The sequence below is a fragment of the Phaethon aethereus genome (genome assembly GCF_964289735.1).
Source record: "Phaethon aethereus genome assembly, chromosome: 2".
Lineage (NCBI taxonomy): Eukaryota > Metazoa > Chordata > Aves > Phaethontiformes > Phaethontidae > Phaethon > Phaethon aethereus.
The window spans coordinates 57998367-58023653 of NC_138582.1; the positions used below are offsets into that span (position 1 = coordinate 57998367).

Sequence of the window (25287 nt, forward strand, 5' to 3'; positions counted from 1 at the left end):
GGCATGTTCATGGAGGTACTGGACAGGGGTGGTCCAGCCGGGGACTGCGGGGGCTTTGTCAAGGGAGCTAACTCCATAGCAGGGTCTTCTCCACCTGATGGAAGTGTGAAATAGCCTCCAGCCGTCCTTGGTATTTCAAGTGTCAGTTACAAATCTGAAGTCAGGTGACAGTGCAGCTAGCCCTGGTGCACATTCTGCTTGAATCTTATGTAAGTTCTGTTTTCCACAGAAAATTTGGTCTTTATAATATCAAATGCAATTTTAAAGAAAACAATTTAAAAATTAATAGTTAATTTTAAATATTCTCCTCCTGGCTCTTTTTCTTGATTTTGTTTTTTTCCAGGTTTGTTCAAAGTTAGTATAGTCATAATTTTCCTCTCACCCAGTAGTTTAATGTCTTGTACCCCTGAGCTTGGAGGACCTTTATAAGAGTTTTAGCTCTGGAGCTTCAGTCATGAACAGATTAAACAAATGGGAATGATAAAGCTTATCCTGTTCAGCCATAAATCTTTAAATCTGACTTTAGAGAGCATGTGCCACTCATGATATAATGTGGAATTGGGACAGTTCATAATGCCCAGAAAAGAATGACCAGGTTATTCCCATGGGCACAGGTTTTATTTTGTGTCTGTGGTCCTGTTATTGAAATGTGTGTGCACACAACTGAAACCCACTTTCTTCCTCATCCAACCCTTTAGGCATGTGCATGGTGCCAGGCTCAGATGGGACAGCGTTTTCATATGGAGCAGTTCAGTATTTGGCATAAAGATTCATGAAAGTTTTCAAGGGACAATTTCATTTTGAGGAAGTGCTGTTTGTTAAAACGGCACATCACACAGAGATGTGGAAGTACTTGGTTAAGTAGGTTTACTGTAGTCTAAATAAAGCAAGGAATCAGTTCAGGTAGTGGCAAAGTATTAGGCACTTTTTATTTTAATTAGAGGTGGTAAAATGAAGGCGTTACCAGTTTCGGGAGACAGATAAGCATCCGGTCTGTTTTTAATTATTAAAGCAATTGTAAGAAATGTAACAAGTATACATTAATTTAGTTCAGCATAATTAGTCAATGTTGGGATAAAACTTCTGTTCCTATGACTTCTGGAGCTGCATGTTGCAATCTGTATCACTTCATTAATATGGTATCCTAGTGAGCATGTTTCCTATTTTGCTCCCACGGGTGAGATTTAGAGGTATGATGGAGCACTGTTTTGACTTCTCACAGGATGAGCTGGATGAACTTCGGGCTGAAATGGAAGAAATGCGTGACAGCTATTTGGAGGAAGATGTTTACCAGCTGCAGGAGCTCCGGCGAGAGCTGGACCGGGCAAACAAGAATTGCCGCATTCTCCAGTATCGTCTCAGGAAAGCGGAACAGAAAAGCTTGAAAGTTGCACAAACAGGCCATGTGGATGGAGAGCTCATTAGGAGCCTGGAACAAGATTTGAAGGTGGGTGAGAGGTTCATATGCACAGTGAAAGAGAGCAGACCGGGATGTGTCTCCCTGCAATGGAAGGGAGGGTGACACATGAAGCAGGCAGTAGTTCTCCAAATGTCAGGACCAATTTCCTCCTTCTGTGATGGAGAACAAATATGCAGCTTATCATCATAAAAAGATGTGTTAGGGAGCAAAAAACCATGTGCATAGATTCAAAATGAAAGCAATGCAGTCAACTTACATTTGTGCATTTGGAAGATTTAGAGGGTCTTGTTTTACAGGTTTGACTGAGAACCTTAGCTTTGCAAAAGTGTATAAACAAAACCTGATATGCTTTTCCTAGTTCATGCCATTTCATTCCTCTTCACTTCTTCCTTATGCCAAATAACTGGAAGAAACCTAGTCAAAGTTGCATTTCTTAGGGCCTAATGAGTTACTCATGACAGGAACAGACTGTTATAATATTTTAGCAAGGCTGATAGAGGATCAAAATGCTATTCCCATGAATTCCTCTAAAAATTATGTTCATACTGAAACAGTTCTTATATTTTTTCAGAATTGTTTGCATCAAGGCTAAGCTTTGTATAGGCATGATGTTTATCTAGCTTTACTTATCTTTGTTAGTATTGCTATCTCGTAGCTGTTTTGAAAATATGTTCTGTAGAGAGGGACTGATTACCACTAGAATTATTAAGCATTTTGTACTCAAGAATACAAAACATAAAATCTTCTGAAATTGAATTGATTGGTTCCCAGCAGTGGAAACCAGAGTGACATATCAAGTCATGAAACTTTTCAAAATGTCAGACCTAATTTTCTCCTTTATGATAAAAAACAAATGATAACCTTATCATAATAGAAATGATACATTAGTCAGTAAAAATCTTGTACATAGATTCCAGTGAAAGAGATACTGAGTTTTTTTTGGTTTGTTTGCTGTGTTTTTGCTGACTTCTTTTAACTCAATAATTCATCATTTTGTGTGATGAATCACCTTTCCAAATGTTTTTGGAGTAAATATTTATTCTTGTTAGGCTGGACTCAGAAAACCTAAGGTAGCATATATTTCTGTGCTTTTATATCACTCTTGCCTAGTTGTGATTGCTGCTAGAGCAGCAAATTCGGGTGGATGAGACTGCTGCATGGATGCGGCTTTGATTGATGACCTGTCAACTTTACAGCACAATTCCTCATCTTTTGTTTTATTGATGTGATATGCTGGGACTTTGATGTACAGGCTTGGTATCTGCTTGTTTCCTCCTGCTGTTCATGACATTGCCTTAGCATAATATGGAGAGGGAGCTGGAGATGGGTAATCAAATATATCTTCATCTTGGATTTCTCTATTAGAAATTAATATTCATTTCGGTACTTGGAAGGCTTGGAATCTTTCATCAACCATCTCATAATTGAATTAAAAATCTCTCGGCTGTTTAGGGCTGTAATGTGCTTCCTACTGTAGGAGGCATACCGTAGCTGTTGCTCCTCATGGATCCCCGTCATACATTTGTGCTCTTCTGACCAGGTAGCCAAAGATGTTTCTGTCAGACTGCACCATGAGCTGGAGAGCGTGGAGGAGAAACGTGTTAAAGCAGAAGACGAAAATGAAATCCTTCGGCAGCAAATCATTGAGGTGGAAGTATCCAAGCAGACACTGCAAAACGAGCTGGAAAAGTTAAAAGAGGTAAGAAATAGTCAGGAAAGCCATGCAGAGTGGTGTTGCTGGGTTAGATGGGAAATTTGACGGGCAGGTGTCTGAGACTAATTCTTACATGAAACGCTTGCTGATATTGCTTGTACAATTGCCCAAAAGGTCTCCTTTGTTATATGACCCAAATGTGTTGGTAATTTAGAAGCAATAGAGAGGTAGAGGAGCAATGCAAGGGCTTTTGTACGGGGCTTCTCACAGGGCTTCTGTCCCTTTTTAAACTGGCTCCTCAAAGCCTCTCTTCCTACTGGAGCAAAACTATCTTTGATTTGACTCCAGCTAGCTCTGACTCTCCTTTGCACAGACTGGGACATCCGCCTATTTGAGAGTCAAATGAGGTGTGCATGACTTGTCTCTGGGAGGATGGTTCCGATAAGCAAGCCGCCGTTTTGGCTGGTGCTCTTCAGCGGTGACGGTGGGAGCCACCAGCATGAGCTAGGCATCAGGAATGTGGTCTGTAGTGTATAAATAACATTGCACTTCAGGCGCAGAAATGCTGTCTGTTGAGAACTGGGATCATTTCAGTTGGAGCTGACACATAGTCATACTGGGTGAAGTGACGATCCTTGGATGCAAATGAGCTGAGGAGCAGGGGACAGTAAGGGAAAGCCAAATACTAAGTGTGGCTCTTTGCCGGAGCCCACATCCCGGTCTGTAGTGGTATTTCTGTTCTCTCAACAGTACAGCAGACTGGCAGCTCACAGCCTCTGCTCTAAACCAGATTGAGATAGAGCATTTAAACATAATGAGGTAAGGCATTGATCCTCTGAGCCCTGGTCAGATTTAGAGAGCTGGTGCAATTATGTGTTATTTTAATCTTTCAAACAATGCTTGCGAGTCAACTGGCACAAAGCCTGACTCAGTTTTATAAGGACAACCCCTATTTAATTTCGCTGTATGCTTGGGTTATGAGGAGACCAGTGCAAGAGTTTTGGAGCATTTTGTACCTAACAGGACAGATCGTCTGCCGGTGTAAATAGCAGTGTTGCTGTGATAGTTTAGATTACTTAGGAGTCTGACAAAAGATAAAGTCTGCATGATGTTTCAGCTGTTGTTCTTCCTTCTCAATGTTATTTGTGAATGCTGTGCTTGATGGACATGATACCGTGTTACAGGGTCTGCAGTCTATATTGCATACAAAAATACCATGTCACCTGCACTACCTCGCTTGTTGTCAATTTAACACACAGGTTCACCAGATACTGGTCTAGTGTAGACCATCTACCATACTAGATGACGGTCTTTGGGATTAAGCACTTTGAGAAACTACATTGTGGGTGTGCAGTGGGAAAGAAATTGGTCCAGCAATGCTGGAGTCTCAAGCTAGCTCTAACCAGCCTGAATTTACCCTGCTGCTTAGATTGCTGCAGCCTAGCAGGGCAGGGAAGCCCAACTAACTCAACTGTCTCTCTGCTGCATTGCAAGTCGAAGTGAGCACACCCTTACCTTGGGAGCAGACTCTGACGCGTAAGAGGCAAAGGCTAGAGGGGAGCTAGGGAAAGGAGGAGGTGGCAGGTAACGTGATGGGATGTGTTAATGCTGATCTGGAGGCACAGTGGGGCATAAGGTGTAGTAGCAGATGTAGTCTGGTTTTTCATACCATGAGCGGTGGTTTCTCTGGAAGTCAGAGTTTCACAAGGTCACAGTAGATGAGAAGACAGAGGTTTGGGTCCTCGGTAGGTCACACAAGAGCAGATGAGCCAAAAGGTGGAGAAACACACTGATACGTGTGCCAGATAAGTATGTGTTTGCAACGTTGATGACATTGGTGACAAAAAAAAATACTTGCCTCAAGATGTGTTCAAATAACTACCAGAAGCAATGCCTCTTTAGGAACATTTAGTGCATCAAAAGCTCTACAGGAATGTATTATAGACATGCCAGTGGGAGTAGGCATGCCAGTGGGAGAACGAGTTCTTTATATATTGTGAGAAAAGGGACTCAAAGTCCATGTAGCTTCTTCCCAATCCGCCCTGACTGCGCATCTTGTCTATCTAAAGGCTGACACTTAGAAGGCGCGTCTTTCCTATCCAGTCCTGGCGCGTTGCCCGAGACCCAGTTAGACGGCATTCGCTCTCTGGTATAGCACACTGTCACCATATGCTCATTTTCTGTAATATCCTTGACTATTCTCAGCCCTGTTCCTCTATCGTCCTCTGATCAACAAAAAGGTTTTCTCACATCCACATCCATGTTTATTGCTTAATTCAGTGCTAACTTCTGCTTTGTCCTGCTGTACAATTCCCTCAGGTCCAGTTTCTCACTGCCATGGATGGAATATATGTTGATTATGTTTAATGTATTTTGCATGCCAAAATATCTTTAGGAATTGTACACATCTCTAAAAGCAATCTTTCTTTAAAGCCACCTTCATGTTTTATCACAATCTTTTGAAGAATTCCTAACATTTACGATGTTCGGTGCTGTTATATATTCTTTCACCCCAGTACATGTTTCGACCTCCTGTGATACTTTCAACAGGATTTTTTTTGGTGTGAAATATATACAGGCTATCTCTGTCTAAATAAAATTATCTCCTTCAAAAAAGCCATGCAGTTTTAACTGAGAAATTAATTTTTTCCTTCTCCTGACCATGTAATTTCAAGTTGTTGTATTAAGTAGATAGGAGATAGGCTTTCCTCTTTTGTCACTAAATAACATTTCAGTGTGTCTCAGCTTTGCAAATAACAAAAACAAAGTTACAAGAAAGAGGAAAGGTGACAAGTCAGGTGACAAGAAGTCACCTGCCCGGTCCTTCACAGTGCTCTTATCTCCTCTTCTTACTGCTGTGTTTTAGCTAATGCGCTTCCCTCCCCAGTCCCAGATCCTTCTGGATTCCCATTTCATGACATGATTTCAGAAACTTTTGCATAATCTATCAAAACCATATCTAGACTCTTGTTTTGTTCTGATATCTGCCAGGTTACTCCCCACCATCAAAATACTCTGTTTTTCACTGATTATTTCTAACAGGAGCTCCCAGATGACAGGTGAGAGTCACTTACAGATTTTTAGGGTAATGCCACCTCTTTCCCTTTTTTCTTTTTCCATAAGCATGCTCCATCCCTCCAGCCTTTTGCAGCATTTCCTATAGTTGTATTTTGAGCTAAGATATGGATTGGTGAGGATTTTTAACAAATACTTGTGGATTTTATCAACTTCCGATGTCTTCCAGTTAGACACCATTCTTCTCTGAGTGTATTCATCAGCACCTGGCATTCATTTTTCTTAATCATGCCACTCTAATTCCTTTTTTTCGGTCCTCTTAGCCAAAAGATAATATGGTGCTTTCCATTTCCATCATGCTTCTCAATTTTTTTCTGATTTCATTTATCATAGAATCATAGAAGACTTTACATTGGAAGAGACCTTTAAAGGCCATCTAGTCCAAACCCCTGCAGTGAGCAGGGACATCTTCAAGTAGAGCAGGTTGCTCGGAGCCCCGTCCAACCTGACCTCAAGTGCTGCCAGGGATGGGGCATCTACCACCTCTCTGGGCAACCTGTGCCAGGGTTGCACCTCATTGTGAAAAATTTCTTCCTTATATCTAGTCTGAATAGGGGTAATGGTTTTAAATGAAATGAGGATAGATTGAACAAGCTGCAATAAGGTCTCCCTGGAGCCTTCTCTTCTCCAGACTGAACAACTCCAGCTCTCTCAGCCTGTCCTCACAGGAGAGGTTTTGTGGCCTCCTCTGGACCCGCTACAACAGGTCCATGCCTTTCCTGTGCTGAGGGCTCCAGAGCTGGTTTGTTTATCACTGTGTAGGTTCATCACTCTGCTACTCTTGCCTGAAATACTTCTACTGATCTTTTGAAGCTAATTCTTTCACTGGGTAATAATGTTTTCTCTCTGAATATTTTTTAACTTTACTGGCTGTACCAAGCTTTTCTGCTTCAGCCTTCTCTAACTGCTGCAGCACTGTGGTTCATTGAAATTTTTTCCACGATTACATTCACCTTATTTTTTCAGTATCCCTTTTTCAACTCTTCTCTTTTTTTTTTTTCTTTTTTTTTTTACTGTGAACTTTTCAACTGGTTTGGGCCTCCCTCTAATGCCTTTTTTGTGGCATTCTCCATCAGAGCTTCAGAGTTTTCCTACCGCTGTGAACACTTCTTTGTAGCGTATCCTTGCAAAACTGGGATGTCTCTAAGAACTGTCTGTTCGAGGAATTTGCTAAGATTTTATGTGACTTACTGAAGCTGCTTCTTCCTTATAAGTTCAAAAGCAAAGGCAGTGTACCCTCACAGATTTGATGAGTATATATGTTACTGCCAAGGCTTGCTCGCTTTTTTCTCTTGTTGTCTAGGTTATTAACATGGTCATTTGAGTCAATAGACTGCCAGGAGAGAAAAAAATTACTCCATCACTAACAGATTACCTCAGCAACATCCCTGCAACTGTCATTTGCCCCTTCCTAATATCCTAATTCAGCTCATGAGAAACACCAGTGTATATTAAGAATCTAACTTGGTCAACCAGAAGCCTTCCGAAAATGCTTTCCAAAGTTTCCTTTCTTAGCATCAAGGCAAAACCCTTACCAATGCTCTCCAGAGCATCTACAAACTAGATCTTTTTGCAAAGGCTTGATAAAAGCAAGTGGATTTTCTTTGAGATCTGAACATCCTGCACTCAACATCTAACCCACCCCAAATACCATTTCCTTGGAGCCACCAGGGTATCTTTAGGGAATGTCTTATATTTCCTTAGCTCCGCTCTTGAAAGGGGCTTAACAATTTTTGCCCTCACCCCTCCACCTGAGGCTATCCCTCAGCAAAGATATTTCTCAACTAGATGATCTGTCTTTAGTGTAAGTTTAAACAACTGTGAAATCATGCTTGGCAAGTGTCAGGTGTCTTTGAGTACATTAATTCCCCTGCAAGTAATACCTCTCAGAGTCATTCTCTCTCTAAAAACTGTGTACCTGGGGAGGAACAAACCTTTTTTCCTATTTACTGGGGAAATGTGCTGACAAGACATAGGACCCACTCCTGTTCCCCGTGGGGAGAACGAGTCGGTCGCTTATTTGCAGCCGCTAAACATGTGTTTTTGCGCGTTCTTTGCCTGGGTTTGGCGTTGTGAGACAGGGAGGAGAAAGAGGCATGGCCATGGCGCTTCTGGGGAAGGGTAGCCCTGCCAGGCCAGACAAAGAGAGGCGAGGATTAGGGACAGGGGTAGCAGCTGCCGAGAGATTTGACGCGAGTGCTATGAAAGAGTTTAGCAAGAAGTGAATGAGAACTGTGTAACCGGGAAGAAAGGGGCATTTATTGCTTGTGGGACGGCCACACCGAGCAGGTGACAGTCTGTTGCCACTGCAGGCAGACGGACCGGAGGGGGAGCAACCGGAGGTGTTGCTTTCCCTCTCACAAGGACCTCTGGCACGGCAGCGACCTCCCCTGCGATACTGAGGCTTTCTTGGCCAGCCTCTAACTTCAGTTGAAGTCATTTCTGCTTCAAGCCCCCCAGGTTGTTGGGACTGCTAGAGGCACGAGTGCCATTCTCTGGGCACGCTCGGTCGGGAAATCGCTTCCCGTTGTTGGAGAACCACGGCTGCAGCTCGTGTTCGCTGGTGTTTTTACAAAGAAAGGCAGAGGCAAAAATCGGAAGGCAAGAGATACTGTTTGCGCTCATTTCCACATGAGAGGAGAGAAGTGCGAGGGCACTGGCCGTTAGTAATGTCTCCAACACATCTCTGGAAGACACAGACTGAGATGAAAACCAGTACGTGCTGTAAATGGGATTTCCCAGGTTACCTGCGGGCTTTTTAGGGCAGTGGCTTCTCTCAAGGCTCTTTCATCCAAGGCTCGCTTGCTAATGGGAACGCTGCCGTGCTTGAGCTTACCCTCTCCTCCTCCCCTGCAGCACCTGATTTTTGAAGCATAGTTCAAAAACTGCTGCTTTAAAGTCCAAGTAATTTTTTTGTTAAGGTATTTGTTCCTTTTAACAGAGTGAAAAGCTGCATTCAGATGCTTTCAAAAATGGTAAAAATATGTGAGATGAGATGAAATATCTTTCAGCCATCTTACCTAGAGGCAGATTTTGCTCCAAAGTGCATGTGTACTACTGTGTTTAACATCACTAGAGGTAGAGAGTGTTTTGCTGAGGGAAGAATTTAGCTCTATAAACATAATATAGCAAAATGAAATCTGGAGGCTACTTCTTAGAGCTGAGCATGGCAGTCTGATTTTCACTGCCTCGAACCTTTCAAGTAGGGCATAATCCATGCAACATGTGTGTAAAGCATTATTATTCCAACCCGAAATCACTTTTATCCTCTTTTCTCTCTGATATAAATACATAGATATGGTGCAAAGTAATACACAAAATGGTGAATAAATTATTCTTAGTAAAAACATACTTGTTTTTAGGAAATGTTGCCCATGTTTTCATTAGCTAGGACTTCATACATGTTTATTAAGGTAGCACATAATTTTCTTCTGTCATTTCTCAAATGCAATTCTCTTACTCACCGGGGTGAATATGCTTTTTTTGTAGTATGTGACTTGTCTTAGTTATCAATGAGTTTAAAAGATGGGAGTTTTCTGAGAGACATGGCAAAGACAAGACTTGTAAGCTATAGATACAAGTAACATTAAAAGGGCTAAGCAAGATCACCATGTTGACTCAGTAACCCTGCTTAGAAGTTACTGCTTGTGACAGCTATAAGTAGTGAAGTCTTCTGCAATAATCATAGCTAAAAGCATAATCTGCGCGAAAGTTTTACTGCAGCACCATTTTGTCTCAGGTATCTTTTTTTTCACTGTGATAAATAATGAATTGGTACCTAAACCATAGTGAATGATTTATAATCATTTATGATATTTCAGGGACTTTACAGATAGTGAAATAGTCTGCTCAGTGTAGATATCAATAAACAGGGTGGAGGGAAGGCGTGGGATCTGGCTTGACTCAAAATGTATAGCAATCAAGAAGCAATCTCAGTAACATAATTATTTTTTTCCCAAGGACTTATACTATACAACTTCTAATGCACTGTCCATATTTCTTTAATATATTTTTTAAATTTCTAAAAAACAAGAAAAGAAACCAACATTTTCTAATGTTTTGTGCCAGTCTCTTATGCTTATAAATATCCCACCCACCCTGAACAGTATCTGCATCTGAATTTATGATTTACCAAATAAGTTGCCACCAAGCTTTGGCTAGCCTTTATTTTCTAGGCATTTTTTATTTGTCCATACTTGCCAGCAATCATCTGACACTGCTTCCAAATCCTACAGTAATATTTGAAGTGAGGGTTTTTGAAAGAAAGTAGTAGTAACTGCTGATCAGATCCGGATTATTGTATCATTCAAAAACCCCTGCCCTCCTCGTACTCAGCTTGAGCAGAGCCTCTGCTCCCTGACATGGGCTTCCCTTGACAGCCTCACTCCCAAATGCTTTGGTGGACTCAGTTGGCCTTTGCATATGGAGAAACAAGGTTTAAGTGATGGCATTTACAGCGGGAGCAATCACCTACCGTAGCTGCATGGTTGCCCAGGTACCGGTTAGTTATAAGGAAACGTTCTTTGTATAGCAACTGGAATTCCCCCGTGCCCCACTCGTCACGTACTTTTCTTGCTATATAGCAGAAGTCTTTCAGAAACTCAAAGACTGCTACTCTTTCAATAACAGAAACTGGCATGGAGATAACCTCCACGAAGCTCAAACTGTGTATCGGTCTCCCCATCCTCCACCCAGTTACCAAAAATAATCCTGCTGTCCGTCACGTGGGCTTCAGCAGTGACGGTGCAAACAAACTGTATCCTCTGTGACATCTATATAAAACTTTCATGGGAAAAATATGGGCTTATTTTTGATTCCTTCTCTTAATCTATCCACAGCATAATTAAAGGTTTTCTTCAGCAAGCCCTTGTAAAAAATCGGTAGCAAATCCTTCAAGTGCAGTTCTGCGGGGAAAAATGAGGGCCTGCCCTCCCACTTCTAAATCACATTTCAATTGGGGCATAAGTCCTCAGTGAAGACACTACCCTTTGCTTTCCTTGCCAACGTGTGGGCAAGCCTTTTGCCCAGGGCAAGCAATTTTTCGCAGCACGCTGCTGTTCTGTGAGCAGAAGCTGGGATTTAAAGCTGGAGTATCCAGAGCTGAGCATACACTGGAGTTAATTTAGGAATACCCCTCACCTTTCTGCTCTTTGGTGAGCAGCTTTCGTGCCGCGCTTTGGCTGGCTCACGGTGAGCAGGTGCCAAACGTTTTCATCCCACATCGCCAATTCTTTCATCCCAGCACCTGGAGCTCTGGGTAGCGGGATGGGAAAGAGGAAGAGACAGTCTGCCAGGGTGAGGAGAGGAGCTTTGTGAGATGCATAGTTTCTTACCAAATTTCCCAAATTACCTGCGTTTTTTGTTGTGGTGATGCTGCACGTAGGAATACGTGTTGCATTGGAGTATTGGCAGCCACGGGGCTGGCACTGTCCAGAAATGCTAAAGCAGGTGAAAAGAAATCAGTGCTATTGATTTTTGTCCTTCTTTGAAAGGGTTAATTGATTATTTTTCTTCTCAAATTAATTATTTACACTTGCATCTCTAACTCTGTTTTTAAAAGGAGAAGGTAACTTACTGCACAGATAACTTCTGAATTATTAACATTGCACTACTCAAGCTGTCAGAGGATAAATGAGGAGGGGAGATCTGACCATCTTGGCAAGTTTTGCGTTGCCACATGCTACGGCGCTGGGCTTTCCCCCTTCCCTACGCCTGGCACTGCGCTGGTCAGCCTGGCTCTGCCACCCAAAGCCTTGCTGGCTGCCAGGCAGCCCAGCCTGGGGGTGCGTCACGCATCGCCTGGATCCGTCAAGAAGTTCTCCGTTCCCCTGGAACGGAAAAATGGAGTCGGTTGGTGCAAGCAGGCCAGGAAAAGGGTTTAAGTGTCAAAGAGGTGGAATTGAGCAGTTGGAAGTCTTTAAGCAACCTATAATCAGCACATTTTGCTGCTTTCTGTAAATAACCTGTTTCCTTTGTGCCACAGCTGAGGATACTTTCACCCATCTCACTCTTTTCACAGACCCCATTAACGCCAAAGCGGGGGCACACGCAGTGCACGCTGCGCATGGCATACTTCATCCCCTTCCTCATCCTCCCAGGAGCGATCCCTGCATGCCACAGGTCCCGGCGGGTGTTGCTGGCAGTTAGATCGCCAGGGAGCAATCTGCAAGGCTGGCATGCTGAGAAATGCCTGGGAAGGAGACGGTTTCTGTTCTGTGGGAGGAGGCAGGGCGAAGCCTTCGCTTGATTTGGGTTTGGGTTTGTGCCTTGATGTGAGAAAGCCTGAAGTTTCTTTTAGTACCAGTAACGGTCGTTCATTCAACCTAGAAAAATGATGCCATCTGCCCCTAATGGGTGTGTTACCTCCGATTTCTGTGTTTCCTTTCCTTTTTACTGTATGTTTGGTTGCAAGATAAAAGCTCAAGCCCTAATGAATGTAAGCACTGCAAAATATTCTTGCCTGAATATGAAAATTTTACATTTTTCTCCAGTGATAGTAGCCGGAGCTAGAGAGGGTAAATTGTGTTGATATTCAGGGACATCAACATAATGTCTACGTGGGCAGAAGCAGCACAATGATCCATCTGAGATTGCAAGATGTATGTATTGGTCTATTTAAGGCCTCTTTCTCAGGGATCACTCCAAAATAGTTACAATCCAATCTCTTCAGCATGCTCTTGCTGCAGTCAGCTGTGCCAAGAGGAACTGGGTCTTGGGCGGGGATCGGTGAAGGCATCTCTCCTCACTGTCGCTGTGTGCAGAGTTCAGGAGAAATTCCCGTCCCTGAGTTCAATGGTGTCAAAACAGCAGATTTTCAAGCGATGAAGGAGGGAATAAAGTAGTTGAGTGACATCATAAATAGTTCTACGGCAGATTTAAATCTGAAAGCATTTAAGTTGCTTTTCTCTTTACCATTTTTCATCACATAGAATGTATTTTTCTACCAAAAATAATTTCAGTTATCAAGAGCCTGCACCTTCTGGTTTTCCAGTGTCTTGCTATGTGTCTTTTATGATGGTTTTATTAATTTTTTGGTTATTCCCAAACTGTAGTGCATATTGCCACAGGTATCACAAACTGTGGGCAGTTATAGGGGAAGGTTCCCATATTAGTCTGGGGAGGGACTGAAATGTAGGTCCTACATTATTTATCGGAATGTGAAATGGTGGAAATCACTTGTGAAGAGGAGGTTACCATTGTACCTTGACCATTATACATCAGAATTATAGAAGGATAGCTCTTAAGTTCTCCACTGTTGTGGTCAGCTCTCAGGGTATGCGAGTATAGTGTTTAGTATACTAAAAAAAAAAAAGTTGGAATGTATCTTTGAAATGCCCAACACACCAGTCCTCCCTTTTTGTGTCCTCCAGCTCCTCAGATGGTCAAACATATCAGCTTTCCTCCCTCCCCTCCTATTCATCCCTCCTTCGTGGGATTCTCACATCTTTTGTTCCTTTCCTTTCTTCTTCACTTTAGGCTTTTCCTCTGCATATTGCAGATGCGGATGCTAAGCTGAACCCACAATTCTCCAGTATTTGCAAATCAGCCCTTGAGGTGAGGGGCAGCTGTGAGGGGCAGGACTTCAGGCACACCTTGGGACGGCAGTCTCTGGTGCTGGGAGCTGAGCTACACTGTTCGAAAAGTTACTTTACAGCTGCTGCCAGAAGTTTTTGCTCTCCTAGGTCAGGGCTTCAGGCGAGCACAAAAATCTTTAAACAGGAAGTTTTTTCTGTGCTATTTCTGGTTCCACCTGCTCTCAATTTCCCTGGAAATACTGCAAGGACATTCCCTTGTTGGGATAATCTGTCACTTCCATTCCGCTCCTGACTGTAGTAAGTGCAAAGACTGAACAAAATGAAAAACAATATGTCAGCGAATATTAAAGTCAGGGTGGTTTTGATCCTACAGTGTTGATTTCACTCTTGGGTACAGTTTTGCATCTGTTCAGTTTTGTTTGAGTGGATAGTCCATCAGTCCACAGAGCATAGAGGAGACAGTAATCCAGGTAGCACAAATTCAGAGATATCCCTTGCTTCTCTGGGCAACAACTGTTGTAAGAGTAACCATATGTCTATTCTTTGGGGGAAAAAATGTAGAAAATAGAAGGAGGTTCTGCACTTCTGCACAGGAAGATTAGGCATCCGTACTCCTGCAGCTGACTTTCTTTGAACATGGTTTTGTGCTATGGGGTTGCTGGAAGAAACAGGTACATTGCATGAACTTCTGTCCTTCCAAGTCGGTATAAATGAGCACTGTGGAAAACTTCAACATTGTTGTTTCTTTGTTACAAGGTGAGTAGGAGAAAATTTGGCAGTAATCTTCTTAGTCAAAGGGAAGGAAGAGGAGCCTTGTGGGGATCAGCATTGCTGGCATGGGCATTTCACACATGCTTCATGTCTTCACAGATGCTTTCCTTAGAAGCAAGAGCAATGGAAAGGCTGTGGATGTGATACCCCGCAAGTATCCACAAGTGATACTCCACAAGCATCCATAATGTAATGCTCGACAAGAAGTACAATGCTTCTTCAAAGACTCTGGTATTAGCAGAAAGATCTTGGTAACATTACTACATGATTTTTCATAGCAAACACAAATGAAGAGAGAGGGGGGGAAAAGAAGGCTTTTCCGTACATTGTGTTCAGTTTCCTAAACCACTCAGCGTGTAATTCTCAGCATATAAAGACTGACAGCACTTTCCAGGTTTCACTGGGACTGGTTACTAATAAAGGTATTTTCACAACTGAACCTGACAGTCTGTTAACTGGTTTTAAATGTGGGTGTTGATTGGATCCTGGCACCTTTATTCCAGGTCATCAGCCAACATAATTGAAGGGGATGGGAGCACTAATTAGAATGCAAAGGTTGTCATTTTTATCATATTACAATCTGGTCTTTAAAATTGAAGCCGTCTTTTCCACTTTTTCCCTCCTCTGCAACTGATTTGGTTACTCACTTCGTCACTCTGGCTCTTGCTCTGAGGTCCTGGAGTTGAGTTTTCCTTGGCAGCTCAGCAAGGACAAGGGAGAGAATGTGAGATTTCCGCTTGGGCAGTTGAGAGAGGAAATATTTCAGATAAATCGCCCACCACCAAAGGTTCATTTTACTTCTGTCTCAGAAGTGGGAACTGCTGGGCGAGGAGGATGTGGCAATAACCGCTTGGAGACCTGTGATGGGGAATGAGGACTAGAAAGCCTTGGAATACCTCTGATTTAGCTTTAATTTTCTTTTCAGGGGCTTCTTGTGTTGCAGTTCCTTGTAGCTGATTATCTATAATCAAGGCGTTTCAAACAAAGTCATTAACAGTAATATTTCTACTCTCCCTCTGAAATTCTTCATAAAGGTTTAAAACCTTAAACCAGATTGGCAGGTTGACATTTGCAAGAAGAATTGTTTTTACCATGTAAAACTGCTAGCATAAAAGAGACTAGGCATCGTTAAGGATTTATTGATTTTCTATTTTCTCCATTAAAATACTGACTATTATTTTCAAATGAAAGATTTACCATAATGAAATCATTAGTGACTGTGCATTTAGGGTTTTTTTTTTTGACAGCACTCCTAGCTATTACAGCCAGGCAGTCAGACTCTGTTTCTATAGCATGCATAGCAGTGACAACTTTTTTCCTCTTTGATAGGAGATGGAGAATTTGACCAGAAGTGAGCAGATGTCAGAATACAGATGTCATAGCTACCTGCATTTTTTTTTTTTAAGGCTCATGGTGTAATAGCTCTTTAGCTTCTTACTTCGTTTTCTTTCTTTAATTGCAGACCTAGTTTTTTTCATGATTGAGTGTGTGTTATAAAGGCAGCCTTGGGGAGTGATGTGATGAGGAAATGCAAAGTGAAATATCACATTACTGCCCAAGTAGAGAAAAATCAGCCATGTTAAGCTTTTTAGGATTTTAACATTCAGTTCATGGGAATGTTGAAATATAGGAGAAACTGATGACAGTACTTATATACTTACAAGAGATTGGAGGTAGGGGAATTGGATCCCTGAAGGTGTCAAAGGTGCGATTGCTGTCTGTCTGCAGTTTTTAAAGAGAAGCTGGCTATGCGGTGAGGGCAAATCAAGGCTTCCCAGGTAACAGTGAAAACAATCTCTGTTTTCATTGCCCAGTGAAAAGATTTTTTTCTCTCTTAAACCATTGATTATTCTTATAGGCCTAATGAATCCTTCAGACTAATACATATGCATCAAAGCACCCATTATTTTGGTTTCACATTCAGTAGCAAACAAGTGCATGAGGTTTGATAAGATAATTTGAACATAGCCAAATAAAATATCAATGTTGCAGTATCTTGCAATCAATTGTGGATACTCTCAACAGTTGGCTTTAAAAACCTCCCATTAGCATCTTCTGGTGGAGTGCCTACTCCTATCCACATGATATGGGAGCCAGCGACCACACAGTCCTTTTTCCCCATCTGTGGTACTGTTTTGTCAGCTCCAGACTGTTGGTTCAGCTTTGGGGCAACAGGTAACGAAGAAAGATCTGGACTAGGTAAGGTTGAGCAAGCTAGTTTAAAAGGATATTTCTGTTCTTGAAAATGGTATGTAAAGCAGCATCTGGGGCTCACTGTTTCATTGAACAGACCTTCAAAGTGAATCTGTTTAGTTTACTTTGTGCTTGCCGGTCCTGAAATCTCAGCATGGGATGAGGTTTGTTCATAAACAACAGTAAAAAACCATCCTGCTGAACAGACTGTATTCCTTGGCACAGATCAACTGTTCTCTGCTATGATCAGTGGAGGTAGCCATTTCTTACAATGACGCATCTGAGGGTACCGGCCAACCCATCAGCTTCTGCCTTGGGTAGCGGATGCTAATTCATTTGTCTGCCAGGAGGAATGGAAGAAAATAAGTGCCCTTTCATTTCCTTTCTTTGCCGAGCATCAGGGGGTACTACATGTACCAATGTTCCTCGTGCAGAACAGTTGCCTGATCTGCCGTGCGGCTGGTGCCTGGGGCAGTTGTACGGTGCCTACCTACTTACAGATATATCAGCTGCAGGTTGCTGCCCCTCTTCTGCTGCCTGCTTCTGCTCTTTGGTGGGGTTTGGAGCATTTGCTAGTTGAGGGACGCTGGAGCAAAAAGCTCAAAGTAAAAATTCACCTGTGACGGTGAAAGTATGTCTTAATTCTCAGAAGATTTAATAGTTACCTGGGATTGTTTGCGTCCCCTGTATTTTGTCTCACAATTGTCTGCAAAGTTCTCATGGAAGGGAACCAGGAGGGGGAAGAAGATTATAATGCCCAGATTTTCAGAGACTGATGGTACAAAGGGTGGGATTGTGGAAACAGAACAGCTCTTTTAGATATAAAACATGATAAATTGCATCAGCATAATGATGCTCAGCAGCAGCAAGTGAGTAGCAGAAAAGGAAGTCATTTCAATTATGCCATAAATTCACTTTCGGCTGGCATAGGCAGCTATCAGAGGGCAGACAGAATTTCCTTCCTAACCTTAATAAAATACAAGCACTCCGGTTTTAATTTTCAATTGGCATTTCTTCTTTGGTGCAGCAGAGGTTGGGAGACTTTCCCCTTTTTTTGGTATGAAGTTTATTTGTCTGGAAGCATTCATCTGTTCGTATTATTCATACCCTGCTTTTCTACGACGTAAATTTCCTGTGATGATCTCATGATGTTTACAGCATTCCTTGCAATGGCATAAACAGAGGTTGATGCCTTATTTTCATATTTGGGTGTGGTAGGGAATAGCCACATGCAAACTGCTGCTCAGCCACATCCAAGGAGCCCTATCCAACATCAGCTTGAGACTCATTTCAGGCACAAGATAGATCCTCTGCTAATGCTGTCAAGCTTGAGGACTGTCTCCACTGGGTTCCAGGGGGATTTAAGCAGTAGTGGGAAAAGATAAATTAATAAAGAAGAAAGGGCGTGTTGAAAATAAATTTAAACTACTATTGATTACTCTTACAGCTACTATAAGGAAAAGAGTCATTGAGAAAAAAATCAGGAATGTGCAGGGTTGTTGTATATGCAAGAATTTCTAGTAATCTGAGACAGATTTTTATCCAATACAACTACTTAAAGTATGAGTAGCTCTTTCATACCCATAAAAACGAAAATGAGGCATTTTGGAGTGTTTACTAACATTAAGTAATGTATTTGGGGCTATCAAAATGTTTTCAGTAGGACACCCTCACTGTAGTTTACGAAAGTTAATAAATTACATGATAGAGTTCTCTGTGTGATTTACCCCAGGCTTACTGATGGGGAAGGGTGAGGCACAGGATTATTTAAAACTATTTTTATTTTTTTTTAATGTTCCTGATCTCTTAAGTAGGGATAGCCATTGTGTTTTGAGGCCTGACTACTATGCAATGAATCCTTACCCTTTAAGTACAACAACAGTAGTTTGTCCAGGGACATGTTTGAAAACAGCCTTATATTTTATTTTGTTTTTCAAATTAGAATCTTAATATATATGTGTGGCTAGAGAGTTTTTGCCTGGTTTGGGTCTCCTTTCATTGACAGGACTCCAAATCACAACTTTTAACAACCCATCATCTCTTGGGGGGCATGGGGAATTTCAACAACACCCATCATTTCTCCTCAGTGTTTACTGCAGAAAAAGTATTTCTGCTGCTGCTTAATTTGCTCCTCCAGTCCAAGACAAAGTGACTTTTATATTGTCAAGGAGGGTTGCCGGAGGCAGAAACTATTACAGAATAACTTCTTGGGTAGACAGCGTAAACAAGTCACCAGTCTGTGAAACTCACTGCTACGTGATTACCACTGAAGGGCAAGGATTTGGGGAGACTCAAAGGAGACTAGGCATGCATCTGTATGAAGTGAGCAACCAGAGCTGTAATACAAGTGCAAATATAACAACAAGTTTTAGGAATGAAGGCAACACTGGATTTAGGACTTAAGTGCACATCAGGTTTTGGAGATTTACCTGGCATCCCATTAGCTTGAAGGGATTTCCTACAGAAGCTTCTTCTTTCAGGCTCCATTGATGATCATCCCCAGCTTGCTTCCTAAAGGGAATGTGCAGGTGTCTCGCAATCTGATGTGCATATACCTTGCTGAAAACATACTTATTGAAGGTGAGAAGCTTCACTGCCCCAAATTCCTGACAGAAGGGATTACATCTAAATCGTCCCGGTTGAAACTCCAGTTCCATAGTCTTCCTTCATCTGAGTTGTTAGCAATCCTCATTCAAATGTCGAAAGTCCATTTCTGTAATGTGTTCTGGTTTTTTTTATTCTCAATACAGCTTCCAGACATGTCTGGCTTTTCTTAGTTGATGCTTATCTTAGAATCATAGAATCATAGAACAGTTTGGGTTGGAAGGGACCTTTTAAGGTCATCTAGTCCAACCCTCCTGCAGTGAGGGACACCTTCAACTAGAACAGGTTGCTCAGACCCCCGTCCAAACAGGCCTTGAATGTTGCCAGGGATGGGGCATCTACCACTTCTCTGGGCAACCTGTGCCAGTGTGTCACCACCCTTGTTGTGAAAAATTTCTTCCTTAGATCTAGTCTAAATCTCTTTTAGTTTAAAAACATTACCCCTTGTCCTGTCACAACAAGCCCTGCTAAGAAGTCTGTCCCCATCTTTCTTATAGGCCCCCTTTAAGTACTGGAAGGTTGCAATAAGGTCTCCCCAGAGCCTTCTCCTTCTCCAGGCTGGGCAACCCCAACTCTCTTGGCCTGTCCTCATAGGAGAGGTGCTCCATCCCTCTCATCATTTTTGTGGCCTTCTCTGGATGCACTCCAACAGGTCCATGTCTTTCCTGTGCTGAGGGCTCCAGAGCTGGACACAGGACTCTAGGCGGGGTCTCACCAGAGCGGAGTAGAGGGGCAGAATCAATTCCCTTGACCTGCTGGCCATGCTTCTTTGGATGCAGCCCAGGATATGGTAGGCCTTCTGGGCTGCGAGCGCACACTGCTGGCTCATGTCCAGCTTTTCATCCACCAGTACCCCCAAGTCCTTCTCGGCAGGGCTGCTTTTGATCCCTTCATCCCCCAGCCTGTACTGATACCGGGGGTTGCCCTGACCCAGGTGCAGGACCCTGCACTTGGCCTAGTTGAACCTCATGAGGTTCACATGGGCCCATTCCTTGAGCTTGTCCACGTTGCTCTAGATGGCATCGCATCCCTCAGGTGTGTCAACCGCACCACCCAGATTGGTGTCATCTGTAAACTTGCTGAGGGTGCCCTCGATCCCACTGTGTCATTGATGAAGATATTAAAGAGTACTGGTCCCAATATGGACCCCTGAGGAGCACCATTTGTCACTGATCTCCATCTAGACATTGAGCCGTTGACTACTACCCTCTGGGTGCAACCATCCAACCAATTCCTCATGCACTGAACAGTCCACTCATCAATTCCATATCTCTCCACCTTAGAGAGAAGGATGTTGTGGGGGATTGTGTCAAAGGCATTACAGAAGTCCACATAGACGACATCTGTACCTCTTCCCTTGTCCACTGATGTAGCCACTCCATCAGAGAAGGCCACTAGGTTGGTCAGGCAGGACTTGGTGAAGCCATGCTGACTGTCTTGAATCACCTCTCTGCCCTCCCTGTGCCTTAGCACAGCTTCTAGGAGGATCTGTTCCATGATCTTCCCAGGCACAGAGGCGAGGCTGACAGGTCAGTAGTTCCAAGGGTCCTCCTTGCTACCCTTTTTTAAAAATGGGTGCAATATTTCCCTTTTTCCAATCACCTGGGACTTCACCTGACTGCCAGGACTTTTCAGATATCATGGAGAATGGCTTGGCAACTACATCAGCTAGTTCCCTCAGGACTCTGGGATGCATCTCATCAGGTCCCATAGACTTGTGCATGTTCAGGTTCCTCAAGGTGGTCTTGGACCGATCTTCTCTTACAGTGGGAGGGAGCTTTGTTCCCCCAGTCCCCATCTTGTGGTCCATCCCCTTTGAGAGGTGTGGAAGGAGAGATTGCCAGCGAAGACTGAGGCAAAGAAGTTGTTGACTACCTCAGCCTTCTCCTCATCTGTTGTTACCAGCCTGCCAGTCTTGCTCATCAGGGTGGGTACACTTCCTTTGACCTTCATTTTCTGGCTGATATCCCTGTAGAAGCCCTTCTTACTATTCTTTGCATCCCTTGCAGCTCTAGCTGCACCTTGGCCTTCCTGACCCCATCCTTACACCACCAGGCAGCATCCCTGTACTCTTCCCAGGACACAAGTCCCTGCTTCCACTGCCTGTGCATTTCCTTCTTGCTCTTTAGTTTGACCAGCAGGTCTCGACTCAGCCATGCTGGCCTCTTGCCTTCCTTTCCTGATTTCTTATACCTGGAGATCAAGAGCTCTTGCACTCTATGGAGAGCATCCTTAAAGATCTGCCAGCTCTCTTCTGTGCCCTTGTCTTTCAGGGCAGTTTCCCGAGGGGTCCTGTTGACTAACTGCTTCAATAGCTGGAATTTTGCTTTCCTAAAATTTAGGGTCCTGACTTTGCTCTTCACCTGACCTATATCCCTCAGGACTGTGAAGTCCTCCAGACCATGATCACTGCAGCCCAGGCTGCCTCCAACGTTGATGTCACCAATTAGCTCACTTGCATTGGTGACAAACAGGTCCAGTATCACATCCCCTCTGGTAGGGCTGTCTATTACCTGGCTTAAGAAGTTATCCTCCATGCATTCCAGGAGTCTCCTGGGTTGCCCACAGCTCGCTGTGCTACTTTTCCAGCAGGTGTCAGGGTGGTTGAAGTCCCCCAGCAGGACAAGAGTCTGCGAGTGTGATGCCTCCTGTAGCTGGAGTGAGAAGACTTCATCAATAGACTCCCCTTGATTGAGCAGCCTGTAGTAGACACCAACCACAAGGTTCCCTTTGTTGCCTCGGTCTCTGGTTCTTACCCATAAGCTTTCAACCTGCTTGTGGCTGTTCTTCAGAGACGGCTCTTCACACTCTATCCATTTCTTGACGTAGAGGACAATGCTTCCACCCCTCCTTCCTCGCCTGTCCCTTCTGAACAGCCTGTAGCCATCGATAGCCACGCTCCAGTTATGGGATTCATCCCACCAAGTTTCATTAATGGCAACCAGGTTGTAGCTTTCTTACAGCACGGTGGCTTCCAACTCCTTCTGTTTGTTGCCCCTGCTGCGTGCACTGGTGCAGAGGCACTTCAGCTGGGCTGTCGGCGCTGTAACCTTCTTAGAGGAACACCTCTTAATTACTTTGAGGTATTTCACTGGTGTTTCCCTGTTGGCTCCTGTTACCTTCAGGAGCCCCTGGCTCATCTTCCTAAGACTTTAAGTGTGCTGCAGTGTAGCCAGCACGTCTCAGAGCAACAGGCATCCTGTTCCTCTAACCTTGGTGTGTGTAATGGTTTAACCCCAGCCAGCAACTAGGCACCACCCAGCCACTCGCTCACTCCCCTCAGTGGGATGGAGGAGAGGATTGGAAGCATAAAAGCGAGAAAACTCGTGGGTTGAGATAAAGACAATTTAATAGGTAAAGCAAAAGCTGCGCACACAAGCAGAGCAAAAGAAGGAATTCATTCACCACTTCTCACGGGCAGTCAGGTGTTCAGCCACCTCCAGGAAAGCAGGGCTCCATCACGCATAATGTTTTCTTGGGAAGACCAACATGTAACTCCAAACGTCCACCCCTTCCTTCTTCTTTGTCCCAGCTTTATATACTGGGCATGACATCATATGATATGGAATATCCCTTTGATTGGTCTGGGTCAGCTGTCCTGGCTCTGGTCCTCTCACAGCTTCCCACGCACACCCAGCCTACTCGCTGGCTGGCCAGCATGAGAAGCTGGACAGTCCTTGACTGCTTAGGGACAGCTGAAAACATCAATATTTTATTGACATTATTTTTTTGTACCAAATCCAAAACATAGCCTCACACCAGCTTCTATGAAGAAAATTAACCCTATCCCAGCACAGCATGTCATCCCACAGCTTGTCACAGGCAAGCCTGATATTATACCCCTCCCGCTTCAAGTCCTGTTTAAAGCTCTGTCAATGAGCCCTGCTAGCTCATGAGCAAAGACCCTCTTTCTCCTTTGAGAACAGTGAATCTCATCTGATGCCAGCAAGCGTGGTGCCGTGTAGGCCATCCCATTATTGAAAAAAACCAAAAATGTGGTGGTGAGACCAGCCACGGAGCCATGTATTAATAGACTGGGCCAGTTTCTTCCAATGTCACTGCCTGCAACTGGAAGGAGAGAGGAAAAAATAACCCATGTTCCAGATTCCCTTACCAACCCTCCCAAGGCCCTGAAGTCTCTTTTGATCGCTCTTGGACTACGTGTTGTGGCTTCATTGCCACCCACATGGAAGAGCAGTAACGGGTAATAATCCGAGGGCCGTACCAGGCCATATCTTTGCCTCAGGAACTTTAATTAAAAATAATACATCCTAATAATGCACTTGCTTGTGTAATTTGTCTTTGGCAAAATAAATTAAAGTAGGCTGTATCATCTTGCTGCTTACTGATGGAATTTTTTTAAAAAACAGAAACTGCTAGATGAACATCTAATCAGTAATTCAACTGAACCAAGGTCTTTATTTTTCATATTTTCTCCCAATGGCGAATGAAGGAAAGATAAGATTACAGAATTTCTAGGAAGTCTGAGAATCCAGCTTTTAGCTGGTGCATGCCTTTAACAAGGCTTTTTAGCAAGGTTTATACTATCATCATGGATGTACAAGCTTAATCCTGACTGTAGTAAAATAGGATTTGATGCTGCTCTGTACCTTCCCAGCATCAGTGGAGTAAACAGGATTTGTGTGGGCAGGTATCCGAGAGGAACAGCAGCATAACAGATCTACAGGCACTTGTGGAGCTTGTGGGCTGCAGCGTCATGGGGGAATTTGGGCTTGGGGTTCATGCAGGGGAAGAGCTGCCCAGCACCAGGCTCAGGCCAGCCTCCTTCTCCAGGACATGAAGGGATGGACACGGTGCAGCAGACCTCGGCACAGCCTGCTGGGCACCACTTTTTGTGCTGTGATTGGAGAAGCCAAATCTAAAAAGGGGGCAAACTCCAGACAGAGATATGTGTAGACCTTCTCCTTGACCATTGAAACGGGTTTAAAAGTGTCCTCCAAGTTTTTAACTCCTATGGATAGGGATTATATAAAATCTATTGGTCCCCTCTTTATATTTATCAGATCTAATGCAGGAAAAACAGGAGTGATAAGTATGACCAAGGTATAGGAGTTATTCTCACACAGGTGGAAAGTGGAAGGAAGGAATTAGGCAGACCACGTACTGGATGTATAGATTGATTCCTCCCACTGCTGAAGAAGTGAGGGCAAGAACTAATCCCATGCTGCCTCAGTACTGCTTAGAAAATTAGACCCAGAAGATTTTGCTGTTTTATTACATCTTTTTTTACATAATTTTTACATTACATCTAATGTAAAAATACATTAATTGTTATTCTGAGTTTCATAGTGTCCTGAGTCACGTGGGGAAGGGACCAGTGGCGGTTTTCCGTATCTTCTGTAGGCTAGAACTGGTGGACAAGTAGGATTAAAAGATTTTTGTATGAGTTCAGTACATAAAACAGTGCATAACTGCTTCCCACAAACAGCTGGTCTCCAGACAGACCTTCACAGCAAACTCACCTCACTGCCTTATTCCTCTCCTTTCCCCAGAAATAGGTAACTTTATCAGTTGGTCCCTTGGATCACCTGTCATCTTAATGTGTGCGGTTAATTTAAATACTCATGTGTATTTTACTACAATTTTAAAGAGTGCTGTGTTGCCAAAGAAGCTGTGCCTTTGAAACATGGACTCCCTTTATGTTTTTTTCAATTGTGGATGCACACTTATATCATCCTGCCAGTGTACAGGAGATGCGAGTGACCTACTTGCCCACTTCTCAGTGCGTGGACATGCGCTCCGGCTCCCACTGGGTGCTGGAGTCGCTCACCCGGGCTCACTGGGATGGTGCCTGCATGAGACCTCACACCTGGCAGGTTGATGCTGGTGGGGCCAGGGCTGCAGCGTGGTAAATCCCTGGGAACAGGGAGTCACCCTGTGGCTTAAAGCCACCCCTGGAACTGGAGCCAAACCCGAACCACATGGCAACCCTGGGTAGGAGCCATGCTCCCGTCCCGACAAAAGTAGCATCTGATGTGTCCTTCTCCGATGCTGCCCTCTCTGGAGGATTGTTC

At 43.6% G+C, this 25287-nt stretch overlaps 1 protein-coding gene across 2 annotated transcripts in view; it reads left to right on the top strand.

Moving 5' to 3' along the window:
- Nucleotides 1-1234: 1234 nt before the first annotated feature.
- MTCL1 (microtubule crosslinking factor 1) overlaps nt 1235-25287 on the top strand; it is a 100896-nt gene continuing 76843 nt past the window's right edge. For both annotated transcript variants that reach the window (XM_082015320.1, XM_082015321.1), the window contains exons 1-2: nt 1235-1447; nt 2961-3119. In XM_082015320.1, coding sequence (XP_081871446.1) covers nt 1250-1447; nt 2961-3119 — 357 coding nt within the window. In that variant the 5' untranslated portion in view covers nt 1235-1249. The remainder of the gene's footprint in view (nt 1448-2960; nt 3120-25287) is intronic.